The sequence below is a fragment of the Apostichopus japonicus genome, chromosome 22 (assembly GCF_037975245.1).
Source record: "Apostichopus japonicus isolate 1M-3 chromosome 22, ASM3797524v1, whole genome shotgun sequence".
Taxonomy (NCBI): Eukaryota; Metazoa; Echinodermata; class Holothuroidea; order Aspidochirotida; family Stichopodidae; genus Apostichopus; species Apostichopus japonicus.
The window spans coordinates 13131610-13150465 of record NC_092582.1 but is presented as its reverse complement, the minus strand read 5'-3'; the positions used below and the strand labels follow the sequence as shown (position 1 = coordinate 13150465).

Here is an 18856-nt window from a genome sequence, read left to right as displayed (position 1 = left end):
CACTAGAGTGATGGCCATCTGGAAGACTGGAATCTCATGTCCTCACACCAACCCTTTCATTTCTTTTTCAAATACCATTCATACAGTGACCTAAAATCATTCAGGCGCATTTTCAGTGAGGATGAACAACCGTTACATAGTTTATACCCCGAAAAGCATATACTAGTATCCGCGTTTATATTGCCTACCATACATCACTCATAGCCTATACTTGTAGTGACTACGTACTCGTATTTTAGAATTAGCTTCACATGTTCACGCACTAGGAAACTAGGAACTAGTTCAATATTATGTGTACATGTGCTAGGAGCGCTGTATTAATACTCATACCAAGGGGAATTTTACTCATTCTTCAGCTTTAATTTAAGCCAAAATATGCAGTTCAAAATATTTACAGGTTTGATTACCTACAAAACTCGACACTGCATAAAGATCGGTAGCGTCTCTTAAAATTCAAGTTGAGTTCAAAATGTAATGTAGTTGCGTTGGATAATTATCGCGACAGATAATCAAAATTCTAGAAAATGGTTTGAAACAGAGATATAAATAAACTATTAAACATGCTCATCTTATAGCACCTTCTTAAGCTAATGTATTTTTGCATATATGGGCCCGGCCTGATTTGTATCAAGAGGACTGGAATTTTCAATATTTAACTGCCAAATTTGATCGCCAAATGTAATATTACCCTATTCAAAGGAGCGAGAAGACCAGATTCGTAAACAGACGCAGCATCGCAGGCATGAAACATTGCCACTATTTGCTCGAGTTAAATTCATGTAATGATAAAATATTTAATACGTCAATTGTTACCTTAACGCATGATATTACGTCACCAGAAATCAGATATAAAATTGACTGAAAAGTGTTCTTTCTTTCTGTATGGAATGAATTACCGTAGGCCTATGTCATATTAGTCAATCTATATTTAAAGAAAAACAAGTCCATATTTCAGGACCAATATCGCACTTTTCCAGTTGGGGAAGAGTGACACAGATAGCTCCTATAATTATGCCCATATGCACAGTATAGAGCTACAAAGTTATTTTTACTGACAAGTTATAGGCCTATAGTAAGAAATACACTTGACATCCATCACTACAGAGAGCCATCGTATTAAAAAGAATATAGCCTAACTTTATTCAGGGGTAAAGGAAGGGGGTTCCTTCCCCCTCCTTTCTGAAAACTGTTGACACTAAAAATAAGCTCCAAATATATATTCACTAGAAATTAGATAGAAATATATTATTTTGATAAAAGTCTTCACGCTATGTGATCAGTATATACATTCCTAAAATATCACCGTCGATATTTTAATAGCGCCGCTTTATATTTCTTAATTTAACTACCTATTCGTTCCTCCTAACTTATTCCGTCTCTCCTCCGCCCGCTCCTCCCCCGTCCCCACCCCTCCACCGTTTCGAGAAATACCTGATCCTCCTCTGATATTAATCTCCTACAACATCAAGCTAACCCCTAACATCATGTTGAATTTCTTCATTGATTGCATATATTATCATAAATGAATACAATAAGAGACATTACTTGAAAAGCTCCCAACGAAATTAGGGGGGCAGGAGGGTGCTTACCTGTGAATCCATAATTCTGTAGCAGTAAATTGAAACATGCAAGCACCAAGCAGAGCTGCAGGTTGGATAACATATGTGGACGTTTCAAAGCCATATGAAACCAGCATATCCCACAGTTTCCAATTCAGTTGTATATGGTTATCTCCTTTTGAGGGTTAAAAATCCCAGACTTTCTTTTCCAACCCCTGCGGTATAATATTTGTTTTGAAATATACGGCTGTCAGATAATTTATCTTTCCATTTCAGCTCTGATATTTTGCTCCACAAAAAGAGAAATTCAGAGTCCGGTTAAACTCTACCAGGGTGTGTCTGATAACTGAGAATTAATACCGCTTGAGTACTGGAGGTTTTTAGTCTCTCTAAAAATCACTCTCTATTCACTGAACCCTGTGCATTGAAATAATAATGGCAGTCCCTTTCAATGTGCACACCCACTGAATCCCGTTCTCTTATCTCATACGTAATGCCAGACTTGAAAAGCGTAGTAACAATAGGGTCTTAAAGCACAAATTCCGTTCTGAAAAGGGTCGTTCTTATAATTTTCCAGTCGCTCTGTGCACATCGGATTTTCTGGTATCTTCATCCCCCTCTGTCTGTAAAGAATTCTTAAAGATGAAGGCTTTGTTAACGGGGTTAGATCTAAATCTAAATAAGAGGCACTTTTAATAGGGCCCCGATGACTTGCATGGCAGTCGGAGGACGATTATATATAAGAGGCAAACAATTTGCGTTGTATACTTTCCAGTAAGTATACGCTTATGCAGGCCCAGAACAGGAGTACGACGAAAAGCATGAAATGACCCCAAAATTAAGTCAACTTTCACACGTACTCCCTCCCATTTAAAGGTGTACAATATAGTGACACGAAACGGGTTAATATGTTAAAATGGCCACAAACTTTGAAAGACTTGAAACAAACTTCTCAGGATGTTTGCAAGTTTTCGGAATGTACACTTGGCTGTATAGTTGTAACATTGCATTTGGGATACATTTTTAGTAATGCAGTCTTAACTGAACTTTGGCACCACGATGCCAACTGTCAGTAAAGATGCTCATATTTTTATCCGACAACATCTCTATCTTTGATTCATATAAGTCATACTGCTATAGCTTAAGGTTCGTGGATGTTGCCATGGCACTATGAGAAAATGGACAATCACGTGATCAATTTTTACTCTCATCATCCATCGAAAATCCGAAATTTCGGAAAATTTGTAAAACTTCGAAATATCGAGATGACACGTCAAAATTGAGCAAAACGTTGCATTTTATTGGTATTGGTAGAAGAACATATTTTTGAGATTCAATGTAGAAATTCTGGGACAAATAGTCAACATTTCCACGTAGAATGTCGAAATTTCGACAGTAAACCATCGGGAATTGATGATAAAACGTCACCTTTTAAACGAACCTAAATTTGTTCAGATAAGATTTGGAATTTGTTTAGATAAAATTTCAGTCTTTAATAAAACATCAGATAGAATTTGAGATTCAATGTCAACATACCGAGTTTAAAACTTTACAATTGAGATTAGAAACATCCCAATTTCGCAATTTCATGGTCAAATGTCACATTTTGGTGATATAATGTTGAAATATTAGATATAACGTTAGCACTGCTGCATGAACAAGGGCGGCGGAAGCACTTTTAATCTGGGGGGGGGGGGGCACCGACATCAAAGGGCACTTTGCAGAAATTCGATTGGACTGATGCAGCCTTATATTTAGTACCCTTTGTAACTCTTATTGTATTATCTTATTTGTGTATACACATCACTCCATCAACGCCCCCCCCCCCTCCCCCCTAAAGGAAAATATGCATACTAGCACTGCAATATCCAATGTGCAAATTGGGAAACAAGGAACAAGTTTTCTTTTGAGACAAAATGAGGTGAAATCATGCTAGTTGCTAATGTAGGAATCTTCCGAATTAGAGTTTATTTCTTGTTAATATCTTAACAAATTTTTTCCATTCGAAATAGCTTTGAGTTTGATCCACAGAAATTCATTAAAAGTCACGGGCGTAGCCAAGATTGGCAAAGTTGTATGCACGACTATCTGAGCGGAGCGCCACCATCGGTTGGCGCGGAGCGTACTAGAAAATTTTTGGTTCTACAAACCCCTCAGATGGCCGGAAACGGCCCTTCCCGAGTGTTCATTCTGGTTCCCTGGCCTCTTGCTAACTTGAGGCACCTCAATTTTTATGTAGAAAAAGGGCACATTTTTAACCTGAGGAAAAGTGGGGGGGCACGTGCCCCCTGTGCCCCCCGGTTCCGCCGCCCTTGTGCATGAAACATCAAAATTTCAAAACAAAAAGTCACATTTTTATGGTAAGACGTCACATTTCTTAACTGAAACTGAAAAATTACGAGAAACAAAAGGTTGAAGGTAAGTTGAGATACAATGTCTAAATATCGAAATAAATATCACAATTGAGAGGTAAAACGTCGAAATTTATATATAAAACGTGATAATTTAATGGTTCAATATCAAATTTTCGAGATTAAATGTAAACATTTTAGGCATAAACTCGTCAACATTTTCCCATCAAAGTCGAAATTTCGGCACAAAACATAAACATAATAAGGTAAAAGATCACATGTTTTTGATGAAGATGCAAATTCTGAGTTCAAACATTGTAAGCACAAAACATGAACATTTTGAGATAAAAAGTAGAACTTCGAGGTATAAGTACAACGTATATATTATATAAGGGTATACTAAGTTGGTAACCCCCTTCAGAAATGTAGAGTACATTTACATTATTGTATTGAATAATTACAAGGAGATAAGAACCACTTTCAAAAAGAGGGCGCCTGTTAAAAACAATGTTTTGCCTTGGTTTGACAGTTCGCCACATGATTCATAATGGAGAAGAATGAAAACAAAATCTTTCATCTGGAACTAACGCATCAGCTTCATGTCTGAGGGCTCCTCTGGAAAGCAGTGCTTCTGCACTGAGCAGGACTATACCCTCATTAAAGATGACAATAATAAAAAAATATATATAAAAAAATGCCTAGTGATATCTCGAAATATACCATCCAATCGATACAGCAGCATGCCCAAGTTAGAGATATCATTATCAATTTTTAGTCGGTCTATGACTGAGTAGACGTTGTCGAGGTTTTCCCTTAAGTTAAACTTCCTTCCTGTTATTATATCTCATTTGGGAAGCCATGGCAGTACTTCACGCGGTATACTGGATATATAACTGTGTAATAAGAGCTGTGATGACACCATCTATTATTTCTTATTTCGCAAAATTGTCGTTTTTAACAGACGCCCTCTCTTTGTAAGTTGATTTGATTTGGGACCGAATTTCTTATCAATCTTCGAATATATATTAGGAAACAACAAATTTTGCTAGTTAAAGGTTTGATTGGCAATAATACATTTGTTTCTATAATTCCTTTTTAATTTCGAGTTCATAATTTTGTTTTGATCTGGTATAGTGAGTTGATTTCGCGATTTATTTAATATTTTTAGGGTAAGTTTGATTTTGTGTTGTATTCAGTTTTACAAATAGCTGCCCACATGCACATTTCAATAGGGACAGACGTATACATCAAGGCCGTCATGGGTATGCCATCAACAAGGACAGACTTATAAATCAGGGCCGTATTCGGGATTTTAAAAGGATGGTTTGTGGCCCTGCAGTGGGGTCATTGAAGCCAACTGCCATGGTGTAGGTCTTTCCTTTTAAAATGAACTTCAAACTGTAGACGTAACATGGTGCATCCTGAGACATATTGACACAATAAATAAGGTCCAAACTTGTAGGTCTACACGCAAGGTTGTGTCAATAACTACTTTTATATTCTATTTTAGTGTAGAGTTGAAGGAGGGCGGGGGGGGGGGAGTTACACCACACACCCCCTTAGGTTAAGTCTGTTTTACCTTCTTTTTCCTTGGTGATAAAACTTGTTCTTGGTATCTTCCAGTTCATGATGGGTTATAAAACGTAGGTTTCAATTTTAATGCGATTATGCACTTTGGGTTCAATCAATCGACATGAGACTAAAAAGGTGATAACGCTAGTTCACAATGGCGGTGGACCGTGTGGGTAAGTCACCCGTGAAAGCTTGTCCATGTCGCTGAAAAACATTTCAAAATACGCTGACCAAAGTGGCCTTAAAGCGTCACATGATAGGGCAAAATCAGGAAATATCACCATGGCAAACTTGGCAAAGAATGTTAATATCAACGTTGTTAATATCAGGAAATGGCTGAGAATGCAATAAGTCGTTGGTCTGCACGCATTTTGGTCGGAAAGTAATACATGTTCATCGATTCTGTCGTCTGCTAAGTCAATATCGTCATCCACGGAGCTTCTACCGACATCCGCTTTTATAAACTCTACATTCGCCTTACTTGCTGCTTCTGACTCAGCAATTATCTCTAAATTCGTCACCGGTTTATTTTCAATTTTAGAGCAAAAGTCTTTCATATCATGGTCGTGTTCATCTTCTTCCTTCGTACTCTCATCAAGGAATACTTCAATACGCTCTCTTTGAAAATCCAGAGGAAGAAATCCACGTGACGTGATTCTTACAATACTCTCTCTTTCTTGTGGAAAACTATGACCTTTTGACGGAGATTTACCAGTTTTTGTTCCGACCGGTGCGTCCAGTGATCTGCTGCCCTCTGTTACTTCTAATGGGTCCGTCGTCTCCGTTTCCCATTTTCCTGTTCGTCGTCTCAAGTCTGAGACGAAACTTTTATTTAAATCATGAACGAAAGTTCCTTCTGTTGTGTCTTCTTTTGACCAACTGGAGTCCATTGCAATCGCATCTGATTCCATGTTCCTATCAAGGTGTATTTCTGCTACCCTTTCGCTACAAATTCCTTCAAGCGTGCTTTTGGTTGTACCTTGGCTCGAAGTGACATCATGAATAAGAGTAGTACACAAAGGCCTTAGTCGCTCGACGTTCAACTGTCTACGAATTTGAAATTTGATCAACTTTTTAAACGCCGTTAACGGATCCCTTCGTCTGGTTCCCTCATTCGAGGGAATATCATCTAATAATGACAACAAAGATAAGACTCATCTTAAAGATAATCACTGCTGGCTATATATATATATATATATATATACAGCGGCGTAGGAAGGTACTTTTGAGTGGGGGGGGGGGCTGAAGACTGGTGGCCGGCCTAGGGGGAGTGGTCTAAGGGGAAACTTTTTGCATTTTCAGGTGGCCTCAGATGCAATTTGGTGCAATATAGCACACTTCAACACCCACTCCATTTTGTAAATAATTTTGCATTTTCACCTGGCCTTAAATGCAATTTGGCGCTCCACATGAGATTTTTTTTCTCATTTGGAAATGAAAAAGGGGTTTTCTGACTTGCGAAGCGGGGGGGGGGGGGCGGAATGATACTTCCGCCCCACCGCATTTTTCACTGGGGGGCTGGCGCCCCCCAGCCCCCCGGTTCCTACGCCCTTGTATATATATATATATATATATATATATTGTTTCGCAATATTAAAGGAGACACAAACCCATAACATCATCATCGGTCTATGTGATAGAAATAACAGTCGTGAACAACAGGTAGAAAAATATTATTTCAGGTGTTTTTTTGGGAGATATCACTGATTTATTGTTCCTTATGAAATCATCAACCCACGGGTGCTTCAGATTTATATATTTTTTCTTTGTTAAGCTGCAACGTTTATTTTCTGCAATGGCGATGGGTTTTGCAAATGTTGAATCTAAAATATTGAAGCTCTAAACACAACCAACTAATGGTATTGGTTTTAGTGTCAACACTGTGTTAACATTTTATGTTGAAAATACGAAAAAGAAAACCAGAGAGGAGGTGACAAATTTTCGATCCTATAGTTGCAGTATGACGTTACATATTTACAACTGAATGGTAACTCCCAGAAACGACTTTTTAACTAGAATAGCTCCCAAAAGGAGGAAGATTATTCCATGGAGATACAATAGCTTCGTGATTTTTCTCAGTGCATGGGAAAGTTGTTCTTCACAAATATCTCTGCCATATAAGCTCAATATGATGAAATGAGTTGTGTCCTCTCTAACGTTAAACACTGTAACCGCTAACCCAAGTCTTAAACAAAGATTAGCTTAGAAATCTATTGCTAAAAATCGTAAACTGAAAACCTCAAAATTATTTATAATCCAAGTTCTTGCATCTGAACTTTGAGGACTAGGCCTACTCAGACCATGCCACATAAATTTCTTTTCAATCTAGCCTAGTAGCATGGACACTTCGAAGTTCGGACACCTAAGCCTTAAAACACCCCAAAACAATAACTTCCTTTCATTGACAAATATGTAAGTACTTGCTAGCACACCGGTCATTTTGGAGAGAAAATAACTGTACATTGTAGCTTCGTAGTTTTTCGTGAAATTGGCTCTTGCTGTATAGGTTATCATGATGAAATCGTGTATTCCTTATAGGGGTGTCCGACCTTCGCAGTGTTCCGAACTTCGCAATACTGATTATTATTACATGCCATGGAATATATATGACATTGGGAGACATTTGCTTAACCTATACCAATGGTATGAAAACAGTTTCCTAAAGGAAGTATTTTGACTCATAGCCTAAAGAATTACTTGTTGAAGAACTTACCAACCATCGTAGCAAATAGTTTCAATTATTCAAACCTTTTCTAAAGGCGACACCACAAGTTATCTATTGTCTGTTAGGTCGTATATAGAAAACATTCAAAATCGTTACTACATCATTTGAGCGCGATTGCACGAGATACGTTTACATTTGAGTTAGGTACGCGTGTCATGAGCGGGATAGTTTTCAGCGCCGAAGGCGTATTCTACTTGATGACGCGTTCTTTCGTGTAGTCACATAAATCGCCATGTATTGCCTGCTTTCCCTCTGCGCGCTCTTCAACTTGAAGAAGTTTGTGATAAAACTTGTGATATGAACATTAACAATTTCGAGGAGGTTAGTAAACCTTGCACAAGATCGTGATACGTGGCGGAGGTTGATCACTGAGCATGTCGGATAGACGAGACTCAACTTACTATACTACTACTATATGAACATTCGTTGCTTTTCTACCGCAAGTAAATTGGGACTCAATGAGAGATACTGCAGTGCCAGGCACGTAGCGAGGAATTTGCCAAGGTAGGGGCGAAGCTTGTAGGCAAACTATCTAAGCGTATAGCGCCATGAGTTAGCGCGAAGCGTACAAGAAAATTTTGGCCGAAAATGCCTTCCAGATCGCTGGAAATGGCACTTCCAAGGCCTTGTAAGTTGCATCTAAGCATTTTCTATTTTGAAATTACTAGCGATATCATAAAAAAAAATATGCTCAAGGGAGGGGCGGTCCCCCCCCCCCCTTCGCCCGGCTACGCGCTTGTGCAGTGCACGTTAAAATTCTGGCCCAGCGAGGACTAAACAATGGCAATGAATGACAATGAAACATTTGATTTATTATATAATATATATTTATTTCCAGCATAAATATTCAGTATGACATCTACATATGAAAGTAAACAATACCAAAAAGCCCATATTTAGACTTAAAAAAATCCACTCTGTAATGCTTCTCAAATTTATTCCCATTACTGTTGCGGTAATATACTTACGCTTGTGTGAAGAATGAGACAACGAAGTTAAAACGAAGTTTTGAAACTTGAAGGATTTTTTTGTGGTTGTGAATCAGAAGGATCTGAAATGATACGACATTGAATGTGGCATTTAAACACGTCCATACAGTGATATGTGTTCTGTGCGCATGTCCGTATGTTGAAATGGGGAATTTCCTGAAGCTAATAGAACGATGAAGCGCACACTCTCCGCTTATAAATGCTACAGCTGTTTGCACACGAACGTGTGAACTGTACCAACAACAGCTGCAAGTACTGTGTTCCGCGTCAGATTTGGTTGGCGCATGTTAAAATCATACAAAAGGTATAAACGCATCGCTTTGACCTGATAAGTCACTAAATTAATTAAGCATGAATAACCTTATCTAGTAAATTCATTCAATTTTGATTCCATTTCTTTCTGCGGTTTACAGCGATTAAAATTAGCAACACCAACGTACAGCTTAACTTACGTTGGTCAGCGTATAATACGCCGTAATATATCTATTGGTCCAGTTACGCGAAACTGCGGACGGCAGTTCGGAAACTTCGGAATTTGTGGAGGTCTTACAGTATGACATGAATAATAAAATTAGTTTGTGTTGATATTTGCACAACTTCATGAAACACTTCGTCACTCCTATTTGGAGAATATAACTGAATTGATAGAAATTCAGCAACTGCTAGGATCTCTTACAAAGGTGCTATCACCTTCAGTTTCTCATCTGATTTTACCTGCAGATATCATTTAACTAAATTTGCATTTTTGCTTCAATATATCAAGAGCATAACTTTATTCATCCAGCTCATATTTGTACATTGTATAATCAGGCAGGAAGAGCATTTATGATCATGGTGAATATGCAGAAACCCAGGAAGACGAAGGTAAGATCAAAGATTATTGTTTTTGTATCCCCAGCACCTACTTGCAACACAATAATAATCTACCTAGGATTCATCAGAAGGGCTAAGCTTTCAGCCATTCTGTGGATGCTATATACACAAGGAAACATTTCTGCTTTTATTCACCCAATAACCAGGTCACTATTTGACCATTTACATCTGCAAATATATACTGTACCTAAAACTTACCCATAGGCTACCCATTGCTTCTAACAAAGTGCCTCCAAATTGTTTAATTTGATCATTTGTAAGTTGCTGTATTATATTTAGGCTAGCAACCAAGATTACAGGGTGTAATTGTTTGCATCCATCATCCTTAGTTGCAAGATACAACAGATACATATTCCTTTATTAACCCTAAAATCAACCAGGTGATTAAAGCAAGAGCTATCAGCATTCACATAGCTGCTGTAATGATTATGAGAACACATTTCGGTTAATTACCCTCACAATAGATATATCCCTCAGACAAAATTTTGAGATTCAGATCTGTAAGTACCAGAAATTGTATTTTGAAATTTGTTAGACTACCTGTGCTTTCTAGAAGGAATTTAGTTTTAAAAAGGTAATTGATTTCCCCCCTGAATTGCACCCTTAAAAATATTCCCTATTTGCAGATACTCATGTTCTGCAATAATAAGGAATGCATTATTAAAGTATTATAATTTTTATATAAAGGTTGCAGATCATTGTTCTTTGTATGTGCTAAAGTAACATTGGAATTAATTTCATCTACTTCTCTCTACACTAAGATACCATGCTACAGGACATAAATTTATCCAGAAAACTCTCATTGTACGGCTAACCCCTTTTCTTTATTTGTGTCTTTTGTATATCAGAAAGCAAAGAGCAAAGAGGATTCTTCTGACCATGACAGCAGCCGTAGTGTGGACCAAGTAAAAGGTCATAAGGTGAGGCATTTTTTACTACATCAGTAATGCTCATTAACATTAGATTACAATGTGTGTACATACATTATATGATCTAGTGGGCTTGTCTGTACTAAGATGTTGCTGTGTGTAATTAGCTGGTTTGTTGCTTGAAATGATTGAAGGGATATTCTGTTGGCAGAATGTAAAAACAGATTTAAGGATTAAATAAAGAAAATTAAAAAATTAATTTAATTGAAGAAAACTGTTCCTCAAATTTAGTTGAAAACCACATCTCAATGTCTCGTCCATAAATTGAGGTAATGATACTTTGAATGAAATCTGTTTTTGACCGGCTATTAAAGGTTTCCCTTAAACTTCAGTGTATTAAAGTATTATACTGATCTATGATGTCATGCTCTTGGATACTCTACAAGAAGCTTCCCTTTAAAGTGATCAGACGTCCCTGCTTTCCAGGGACAATACCCAGATTTAGTGCAAACATCCCCAGAAGAAAAGTTACTTCCATTACTCACTACACTTGCAGTAACTTGCAGGGCATAAATTTAATGTTTAAAGTTTTGTAAAGCAGTTTCGAAGGCTCCGAAGTTAAGGTCATATGTAATATACTGTGGTTCCTGTTTGTAATATTTGTGACATGTCTTTGCAATTTGACCATATTTGCAATGTGATACTGGATAAATTATTTCCTGACTTGTGTGCTCCAGGGTCAACCAGAGATGATCAGCATTGAGCACAGGTTATAGCTTACCAAAAATCTACTATTTTAAGTGTAAGCAACCATTGAGCAAAACTATAACAACAAAAATGTAAAACATAAACATTTCCGAATTTTATTTTCATATGTTAACTAGTACTGTTTGTAAATCATGAAAATTTTGTCTAACGCATTAAAATTTGACATGTTTCACTTACTTATATACTGACTTTTTCTTGAAAGTTTGAAAACTTTGCTCTGTTGAACTTCAAAACATATCAGTTCATGTAACGCCACCCAATGCCTTTTGAATCTTTTACAGCGAAAGAAAATACAAAGCAAGAGAAGATCACCAATAACATATGAGAAGGTATGTGTCTCTGAACAGTGTACAGTGAACTAGATGACAATAAGATCAATTATACAAGTGAACAATAATATGACTGGGAAATTTGAAAGAATGGTAAAGAGCAAGAAATCCATTTCTTGCTACCTTCTGGGTTGTATCCAACATAACCTGGGGCTAGATCCTGGGTTACATGGTATGCAAGGTACTGTGGATTCTGACTGACTGCCCCCCCCCCCCTTCAGCAATGAAATGGCTATGTAGGGGGTCACAACCAACTAAGAGCTGGATAGCCCAGTTGGTAGAGTGCTGGGCTTGTAACTCAAAGGTCACTGTTTCAAATGCCTTTTTAGTCACAACATTTTTGCTCTTTTCCATACCATGATGGACAAAACAAACCTTGGATGTGTGACTTGACAGTTGGAAGCTCTGCAAATACAGACGTAGCAATGTGTGATTTTAATTACTGTTGCCCTATTCAATTACTGAATGTACTTAAAAAATAATAACTTAGTTCATATCTTCATCGGCAAGCTTTGAAAAAGGTAGATAACTTTTCCATTTTTTGCAATGATCCTGTGAACCACCAAAGTACTTTGCAATCCACTTTTGGATAAGCCCCATAAGCCATTGATGTCCAAATGAGGGGGAGGGGGGGGGGGGTGTGGGGTGGATGTGAGGGATCAACACCAATTTTATCCTGGTGTTTCATTCTTGATACTTTAATCTTTGCCTACCCCTATTTAGAAGTTCATCTGAATGCAAGACTTTTTGTAAATTTGTGGATAAAATGACTGAAAAATTGTAGTCAAATATGTGGTGATAACAGGTTTATGTTTATTTTCATGCATTTATTGCTGAGTAGGACTCAAATAGTGAAGACTCAACAGAGTCAACAGAAGAACAGTTAAGAGACAAAACAGATGACAAGAAGCAAAACACAGTAAGTTTGATACTAACTTAAAGGGATTGTCCTTTAGCACAATTTGAAATGTTATCGGAGAAATTTTGCATGATGACAATTTGGCACAATCATTTATTCTCTCTTTTCTCAATGAGGAATAGTTTCATGTGATGAACATTACTACATTTGTAATTGTTGTTGCTGTTTTATTTGATGTTTTTTTTATTTTATTTGTGTTGATTTTATTTTTTTTAAGTGATAATTATGAGTCTTTAGATGTCATTATAGAGATGAATAGTAGTAGAATTAAATGATGTTAATCTTTTCAGAATGGTCATACTAGTTACATGAAAATTTACCTGTCTTTGTTGAAGATCATTAGTATTCTGTCCATGTGTTGGCATGCTAAAATGTAATGAATAGATTTCAGCGACATCTATAGAGTATGTTCCTGCTTGAAACTGCCCATGGATACTGACAGAAACACAAAATTCCTGTGGAAGGCAAGAAACTTCTGGTTTACAGTCCCCTGATAACCATCCGAAGAAGTAACCAATTGAATCGGCTTACAGTAAATACCAATTAACTTCTTAACTGGGTTGCCACCGAATTTTAACAGGTTTACACTATTTTAACAAGAGAGTAATGTTTGTGTTTATATCTTACTGCTTTATCCAGGGGATAGAGAAAGTCCCCCCTCCCCTTTTATGTGAAAATGCCCGAAACACTGATTCATGTTTATAGAGTGGGGTGTTTCTCTGCTTAATAGTAATAAAACTTGTTGTGAGAAGTGGACACAGAGAGTGGTTTTGGGAGCCCTTCTTCAATCTCATTTTCAAGTTATATTGGAACAACTAACAATTTCCTATTATTTGGCGATGACAGGTTTATTTCTTTTTTATTTATCATGCGTTATCGCCGAGTAGGACTCAGATGATGAATCAACGAATGAACATGGTAGAGACCAAGTAGATGGGGGCAAGAAGCGACACAAGGTAAGTTTGAAAATAGTTCAGAGATTGTCTGTCCTTTAGCATAATTAAAAGTCATTGGAGAAAACATTTGCATGGCGACAAATGGCACAACCATTGTTTTTTCCCTCTCTTTTAACAAAGAGGAATTGTTTAATGTGATGAAATGTATCTGGCAACAATGTTTCAGATGAGCAGTCAGAGATATGTGTTTATTATTCATGATATGTAAATCATTGAATTTAAGGACAAGAAGATGAAGAGCCTTTGTTTCAGTTATTACTTATTAGTTTCATCACATAGTACATATATGTAAAAAAGTATACATCGGATAAGATGTAATAATTTACCTTGCAAAATGAAGTGACCTAGAAACCCTTTGTAGGCTAGTAGGTGACTGCTCACCTAAAATGGTTTGATGAAATTTAGGCTACATAATTTACCAAGTTATGTTAATAATTATTGATTAGAAATCATAATCTAAGTGATATTGCATTTCTCTTTTATGGAAATCAATCACTGTTTCTTTTTATTCGGATATCATCATGTGAGCTCACAACCTTTGGCTGCTCTTAATGCTACCTTCTTATTCTTCACACCACAAATTGCTGAAATTTTGCAGTCAAAATAGTATATAAGCTTACCATCAATTTCTGCATATCTTGATGTTTTAATTACACTTAAATATTTTTTACATTTTTGTCATTCTTTTCAAACATCCACTTAGAGACCGACAGTTGGTAGAAAGAAAGAAGCACCCATGAAATAGAAAATTGCATAAATACTCGAGTCATTAATGTGATTTTATAGCACAAGACCTAATTTAGAGAAGTGTTTGATAGTTACTGCTATTCTTGTAACCTTTCTATATATGGGGGTAAAATCACTATATCTCTAATTGTGGTTGCTGTTGTTGAGTTTATTTTATAAGTGATAATTATCAGTCTTTTAAGATGTCATGATAGATGTAAAATAGTAGAAATAAATTATGTTAATCTTTTTGACAATTGTGTTTCTACAATGGTCAGTATTGAGTACAGATTGTAACTTACACAAAATCTACTGCTTTTAAGTGTTAGCAAACCATTGAACAAAACTAAGACAAGGCTGATAATAATTCAGAACATAATTTTCATGTATTAACTAGTACTGTTTGTAAATAATGAAAATGTCTTTTGCATCCAAATTTGACATGTTTGGTCACTTACTGACTTTTACTTGAAAGTTTGAAACTTTACTCTGTTGAAGTTCAAAACATATCAGTTCATGTAACGCCACCCAATGCCTTTTGAATCTTTTGCAGCGAAAGGAAATACAAAGCAAGAGAACATCATCATCGATATTTGAGAAGGTATGTGTCTCTGAACAGTGAACTAAATGACAATAATGTTACTTATAAAAGTGAATAATGGATATGAATGGGAAATTTGAAACAATGGAAAAGAGCACGAAATCCCTTCCTTGCTGCCTTCTGGATTGTATCCAACAAAACAGGGGCAAAGTCACCATGATTTCTGACTGCCTGCCCCCCCCCCCCCTCCAATCAAAGAAATGGCTTTAGAGGGATCACCACCCACTAAAAGCTGGATAGCCCAGTTAGTAGAGTGATGGGCATAAGCATATCATCAGTTCAAAGCGTTACCAAAGATAGCACCATTTTGCAAGAGGGCTTCCCTGCAAGGGGTCCAATGGAAGGATCCCCACTGGTGCCAACCCTTCTAGGTAATTCACTGCCTTTCAAAAATGGGCATTTGAGCTATGTACAATATCAATTGCTTTCTAGTTAGTGTAATACAGTGGTCTTTTGATGTCAGTGAAACTAAGAATAATCTGTCTTCTCTGGGGCCTTATTAGCTGGATATCTTAAGGAGGGTTGGCCTTCAGCTACAACAATACCTAAAAGATGCTGATAATTGCATCATAATTTTTGAATTCTTTATTGGTCTCTCAGTTTGTTAGAATTTCACCTTTATTGTGTATCCCATATGTCTAAATGTTTCTGAAAAACAATTGTTAAGTTCTTCCAACCCTTGCACACACCACATTTGTTTTTTTGTTGATGTTTTAATTAATGTTTAATTTTGATACTGCATGTTTTTCTTATTTATTGCCAACATTTGTCTTTGCAATACTCATGTAGTGAGTAATTTAATTCCAAAGTATTTTAAAATCCTAGTCAGTTATTACACGACGGTCTGGATTGCAAGATCCATTATCTCACCATTATTTGAAAACACGACCCTTTTAAGTAACAATTTTCTATCTTATTTACAGATTAGAATGTTATGCGTCTTGATTGCTGCTGTCGTCATTCCTGCTGTTCTTAGCTGTTATAAACCTAATGAAGGCCAGCTAGACTACTGTAACCCTCACAAGAGAGACAATTGCAGTGATTTCCTGAGGCAGCAAGTATCAAATTTATCTAAGAAATATAATGACCAGAGCAGGGAAGTTTGGAGAGTGTTAATCTCTGCTGCCGCGACACACGTCGAGTACCAACCCAGACCCGAACGTCCCATCGTCATCATGACGTACAACTTTCGCAAAGGACCGAGCGAAGACGATTCGATATACCGAGACGTATCTGATATCTATGAATCAGTGCTTTCTCCAAACAAAAAAAGGGGCTTTTTTTCAATTAACGGTGCCGAGTTTGAGGGTGTAGACCCTGACGACGTTCAAAGGAAGATACTGACAACATTCGAAGATGCATATAGACAAGAAGGAAAAAGAGTGGCTGTCATCCATAACTTTGATTCTTTGCCTTCCTGTTCCGTGTTGACGTTTCATAACTTGTGCAACAACGCCGACGCTCCGTACAAGGACATGGCCATCATCCTTTCGGTTAAAGGGGACGAAGAACCTGAAGCAGACATGAAAGGTAAAGAGTTGGAGGTTGTAATAGCCCAAAAGTTTCACACAGAATGGACGGATTGCCCAGAATATTTGCCAGAAGACAAGATCGATGCTATGTTGAGCAGAATCGCCAACAATGTTGTGGTACTGAAATAAAGTTGATTCTGTAGTTACTTAAAATTTTAACCAAAATTCCCAGTACCTGTGGTTTTTCAATTCCTTGCCGGTGGTTACAGTATATCTAATGGTGCAAAACTCAAGGGGGTCAACAGGGTTATCTCAAATGGTCTGAAATATTGTCCATTTTCTCTGTGATTTATACTAGATGACTTCTGCTTTGGCAGAAGTAAGTTGGGAAAGTAGTTCACAGTGTATAAACAATGTCATGTTCACTCATGTAACTCTCATTAATAACAATTATGAAATGGATTTTGCTAACTCAAAATTGGTAACATAAAATGTCCTTTCATAAATACATCTATGTGTCTATATTTCACATAGGAAGAATGTTCTTTCTGGATATATTGAAACATCTTAGAATAAACATTCTATGCTGTAAAATCCTTACCAGTAAATGACATGGTTGATGCCCACAAAGGGAGTGCTACAACATCTTTTCTGGTTCTCAATCAATTCTTGGACAAATTTAACTCATTTGCTCTACATTTATTCAGATAGTTATATTGAATTTTAGCAAATTGTGTGGCAAGGAATCACAGAGCCTACTGGCTTTCTGGTTGAGCTTTACATAGAGCATAGTGCTTTACAAACCTACTACACTCTGTAGCAACAGAAGTGTAGAAAAATGATTTGTGTAGAATAATTAAAGATGAAATCAATATACACAGAATACATTTGAAGGAATATCCCAGCAGCACACAATGAAAAAATCCTCTGTATAAGAAAAATATTCCACACTGCTGGATGAAACCCACTTTCTCAATATCTTGTTCTTAACTTGCGATAGTGTGTTGATTTAAGTTTAACCTGTTTTGCACTGGCTAAACCCTTGATTTCTACCAGTTATTGGTTCACAATATGCATTCTGTGATGTCATCAGTTTTGATAAGCAATCTACATCTTGTTTCAGAATATTCCTTTAAGGTTTAACGGCACTGCCTTATGTATTGAGTTTCTGTGTAATATTTCGGGTTGACCAGTGTACAACAATTATATACTTGGATCTAATTTGGAAAAACCATATCACAACCGCATCATAAATGCCTATTTTTGCAATGAAACTACATACCACTTATTGCGCAACCGAAGTTGTAAATTTGATTCCGAGTAAATTTACAGGAGAGCATTGACACATTTCTGTGCAATTAAAAAGTCAGTTTTTTTTTTTTATAGAGGAACATGTTCAGAATATTTTGTGTGAGTTTTGTAAGAATTGTCATTGGAATTAAACCTTTCAATAACAGCAAAATAAGTTAAAATATTAGCATGATAACGTAGTTTACTGAAACTACTGCTGTCATGTTCAATTCATTGTTAATCATTGTATTATTATGTTAGTAAATGAAAAAATTTCATTGCTGATTTTTTTCTCCCTTCTTCTTCTGGTAAAAATAAGTATATTTTTGTAACTTGTAAGTTTGATTCTAGCAGCATATTTGTTAGAAAAGAATGAACAATTTACCTTCATGGTTTGAACCAGTGGCAGCTAGTATGACTTAACATTACATATATTAAAAATGTGCTTTAGCAGCTGATGTGTGTGGTTTTCTGTGTCAAAACTGAAAAAGGAAAATTAGAAGAAAAAAAAAGTAAATAAATTTAGAAAGATCATAATACAACTTGGTTCAAATATGTGCACCATATATGATATCATTGTATCATATATATCATTGTACACCAGAATATAATGTTACAATTTCTTTTTTAAAATCTATTTTTTATAGTTTATGGTTGTTTAAAATACACATGGATCCATCGTGCCTCATGGACTGACTTTCAATTTGTCCTATGTTTAAGATCGTTTCTAGTCTTATGTTTCTTATGTCTGTTTGCATATATGGATTTGTGGCTGACTTCTCTTACTGCATACTTCCAACCTCCTCTCCCCCACCCCTCCCTTTCTCATACATACCTGATACTGTGTGAAGTACAAG

At 36.6% G+C, this 18856-nt stretch overlaps 3 protein-coding genes across 9 annotated transcripts in view; 1 reads left to right on the top strand and 2 right to left on the bottom strand.

The window, feature by feature from the left end:
• LOC139964230 (uncharacterized) overlaps nt 1–1971 on the bottom strand; it is an 87999-nt gene extending 86028 nt beyond the window's left edge. Inside the window, exon 1 of the mRNA XM_071965676.1 lies at nt 1590–1971. Within this exon, the coding sequence (XP_071821777.1) occupies nt 1590–1683 (94 nt within the window). The 5' untranslated portion in view covers nt 1684–1971. The remainder of the gene's footprint in view (nt 1–1589) is intronic.
• Nucleotides 1972–3872: 1901 nt separating this feature from the next.
• LOC139963476 (uncharacterized) lies at nt 3873–8349 on the bottom strand. 2 transcript variants are annotated; one of them, XR_011791590.1, is made up of 3 exons: nt 8196–8349; nt 4609–6611; nt 3873–4513 (listed from the first exon to the last, which is right to left on the bottom strand). XR_011791590.1 is itself a non-coding variant. In XM_071964282.1 (2 exons), exons 1-2 carry the CDS (start codon nt 8200–8202, stop codon nt 5632–5634), a joined length of 987 nt encoding a protein of 328 aa, XP_071820383.1. In that variant the 5' UTR covers nt 8203–8349; the 3' UTR covers nt 3873–5631. The 2 variants fall into 2 exon arrangements, 1 of the variants encoding a protein (XP_071820383.1); XM_071964282.1 differs by having other exon boundaries at nt 3873–6611.
• A 163-nt stretch (nt 8350–8512) lies between these two features.
• On the top strand, nt 8513–18702 carry LOC139963475 (torsin-1A-interacting protein 2-like). 6 transcript variants are annotated; one of them, XM_071964280.1, is made up of 8 exons: nt 8513–8711; nt 10007–10055; nt 10916–10989; nt 11988–12035; nt 12877–12954; nt 13842–13910; nt 15190–15237; nt 16161–18702. In XM_071964280.1, exons 2-8 carry the CDS (start codon nt 10022–10024, stop codon nt 16896–16898), a joined length of 1089 nt encoding a protein of 362 aa, XP_071820381.1. In that variant the 5' UTR covers nt 8513–8711; nt 10007–10021; the 3' UTR covers nt 16899–18702. The 6 variants fall into 6 exon arrangements, with proteins under 6 accessions (XP_071820381.1, XP_071820380.1, XP_071820378.1 ...); XM_071964279.1 differs by having other exon boundaries at nt 10007–10060; nt 10918–10989; XM_071964277.1 differs by lacking the exon at nt 8513–8711 and adding an exon at nt 9381–9500.
• Nucleotides 18703–18856: the final 154 nt, after the last annotated feature.

Bases quoted from the DNA above. Each gene is read 5' to 3' on its own strand.
- LOC139963475 (XM_071964276.1), top strand. From the start codon at position 9,396: ATGCTACAGCTGTTTGCACACGAACGTGTGAACTGTACCAACAACAGC. The intron at 12,955-13,841 runs GTAAGTTTGATA...ATCGCCGAGTAG, and splicing joins ATGACAAGAAGCAAAACACA to GACTCAGATGATGAATCAAC. The intron at 13,911-15,189 runs GTAAGTTTGAAA...AATCTTTTGCAG, and splicing joins GGGGCAAGAAGCGACACAAG to CGAAAGGAAATACAAAGCAA.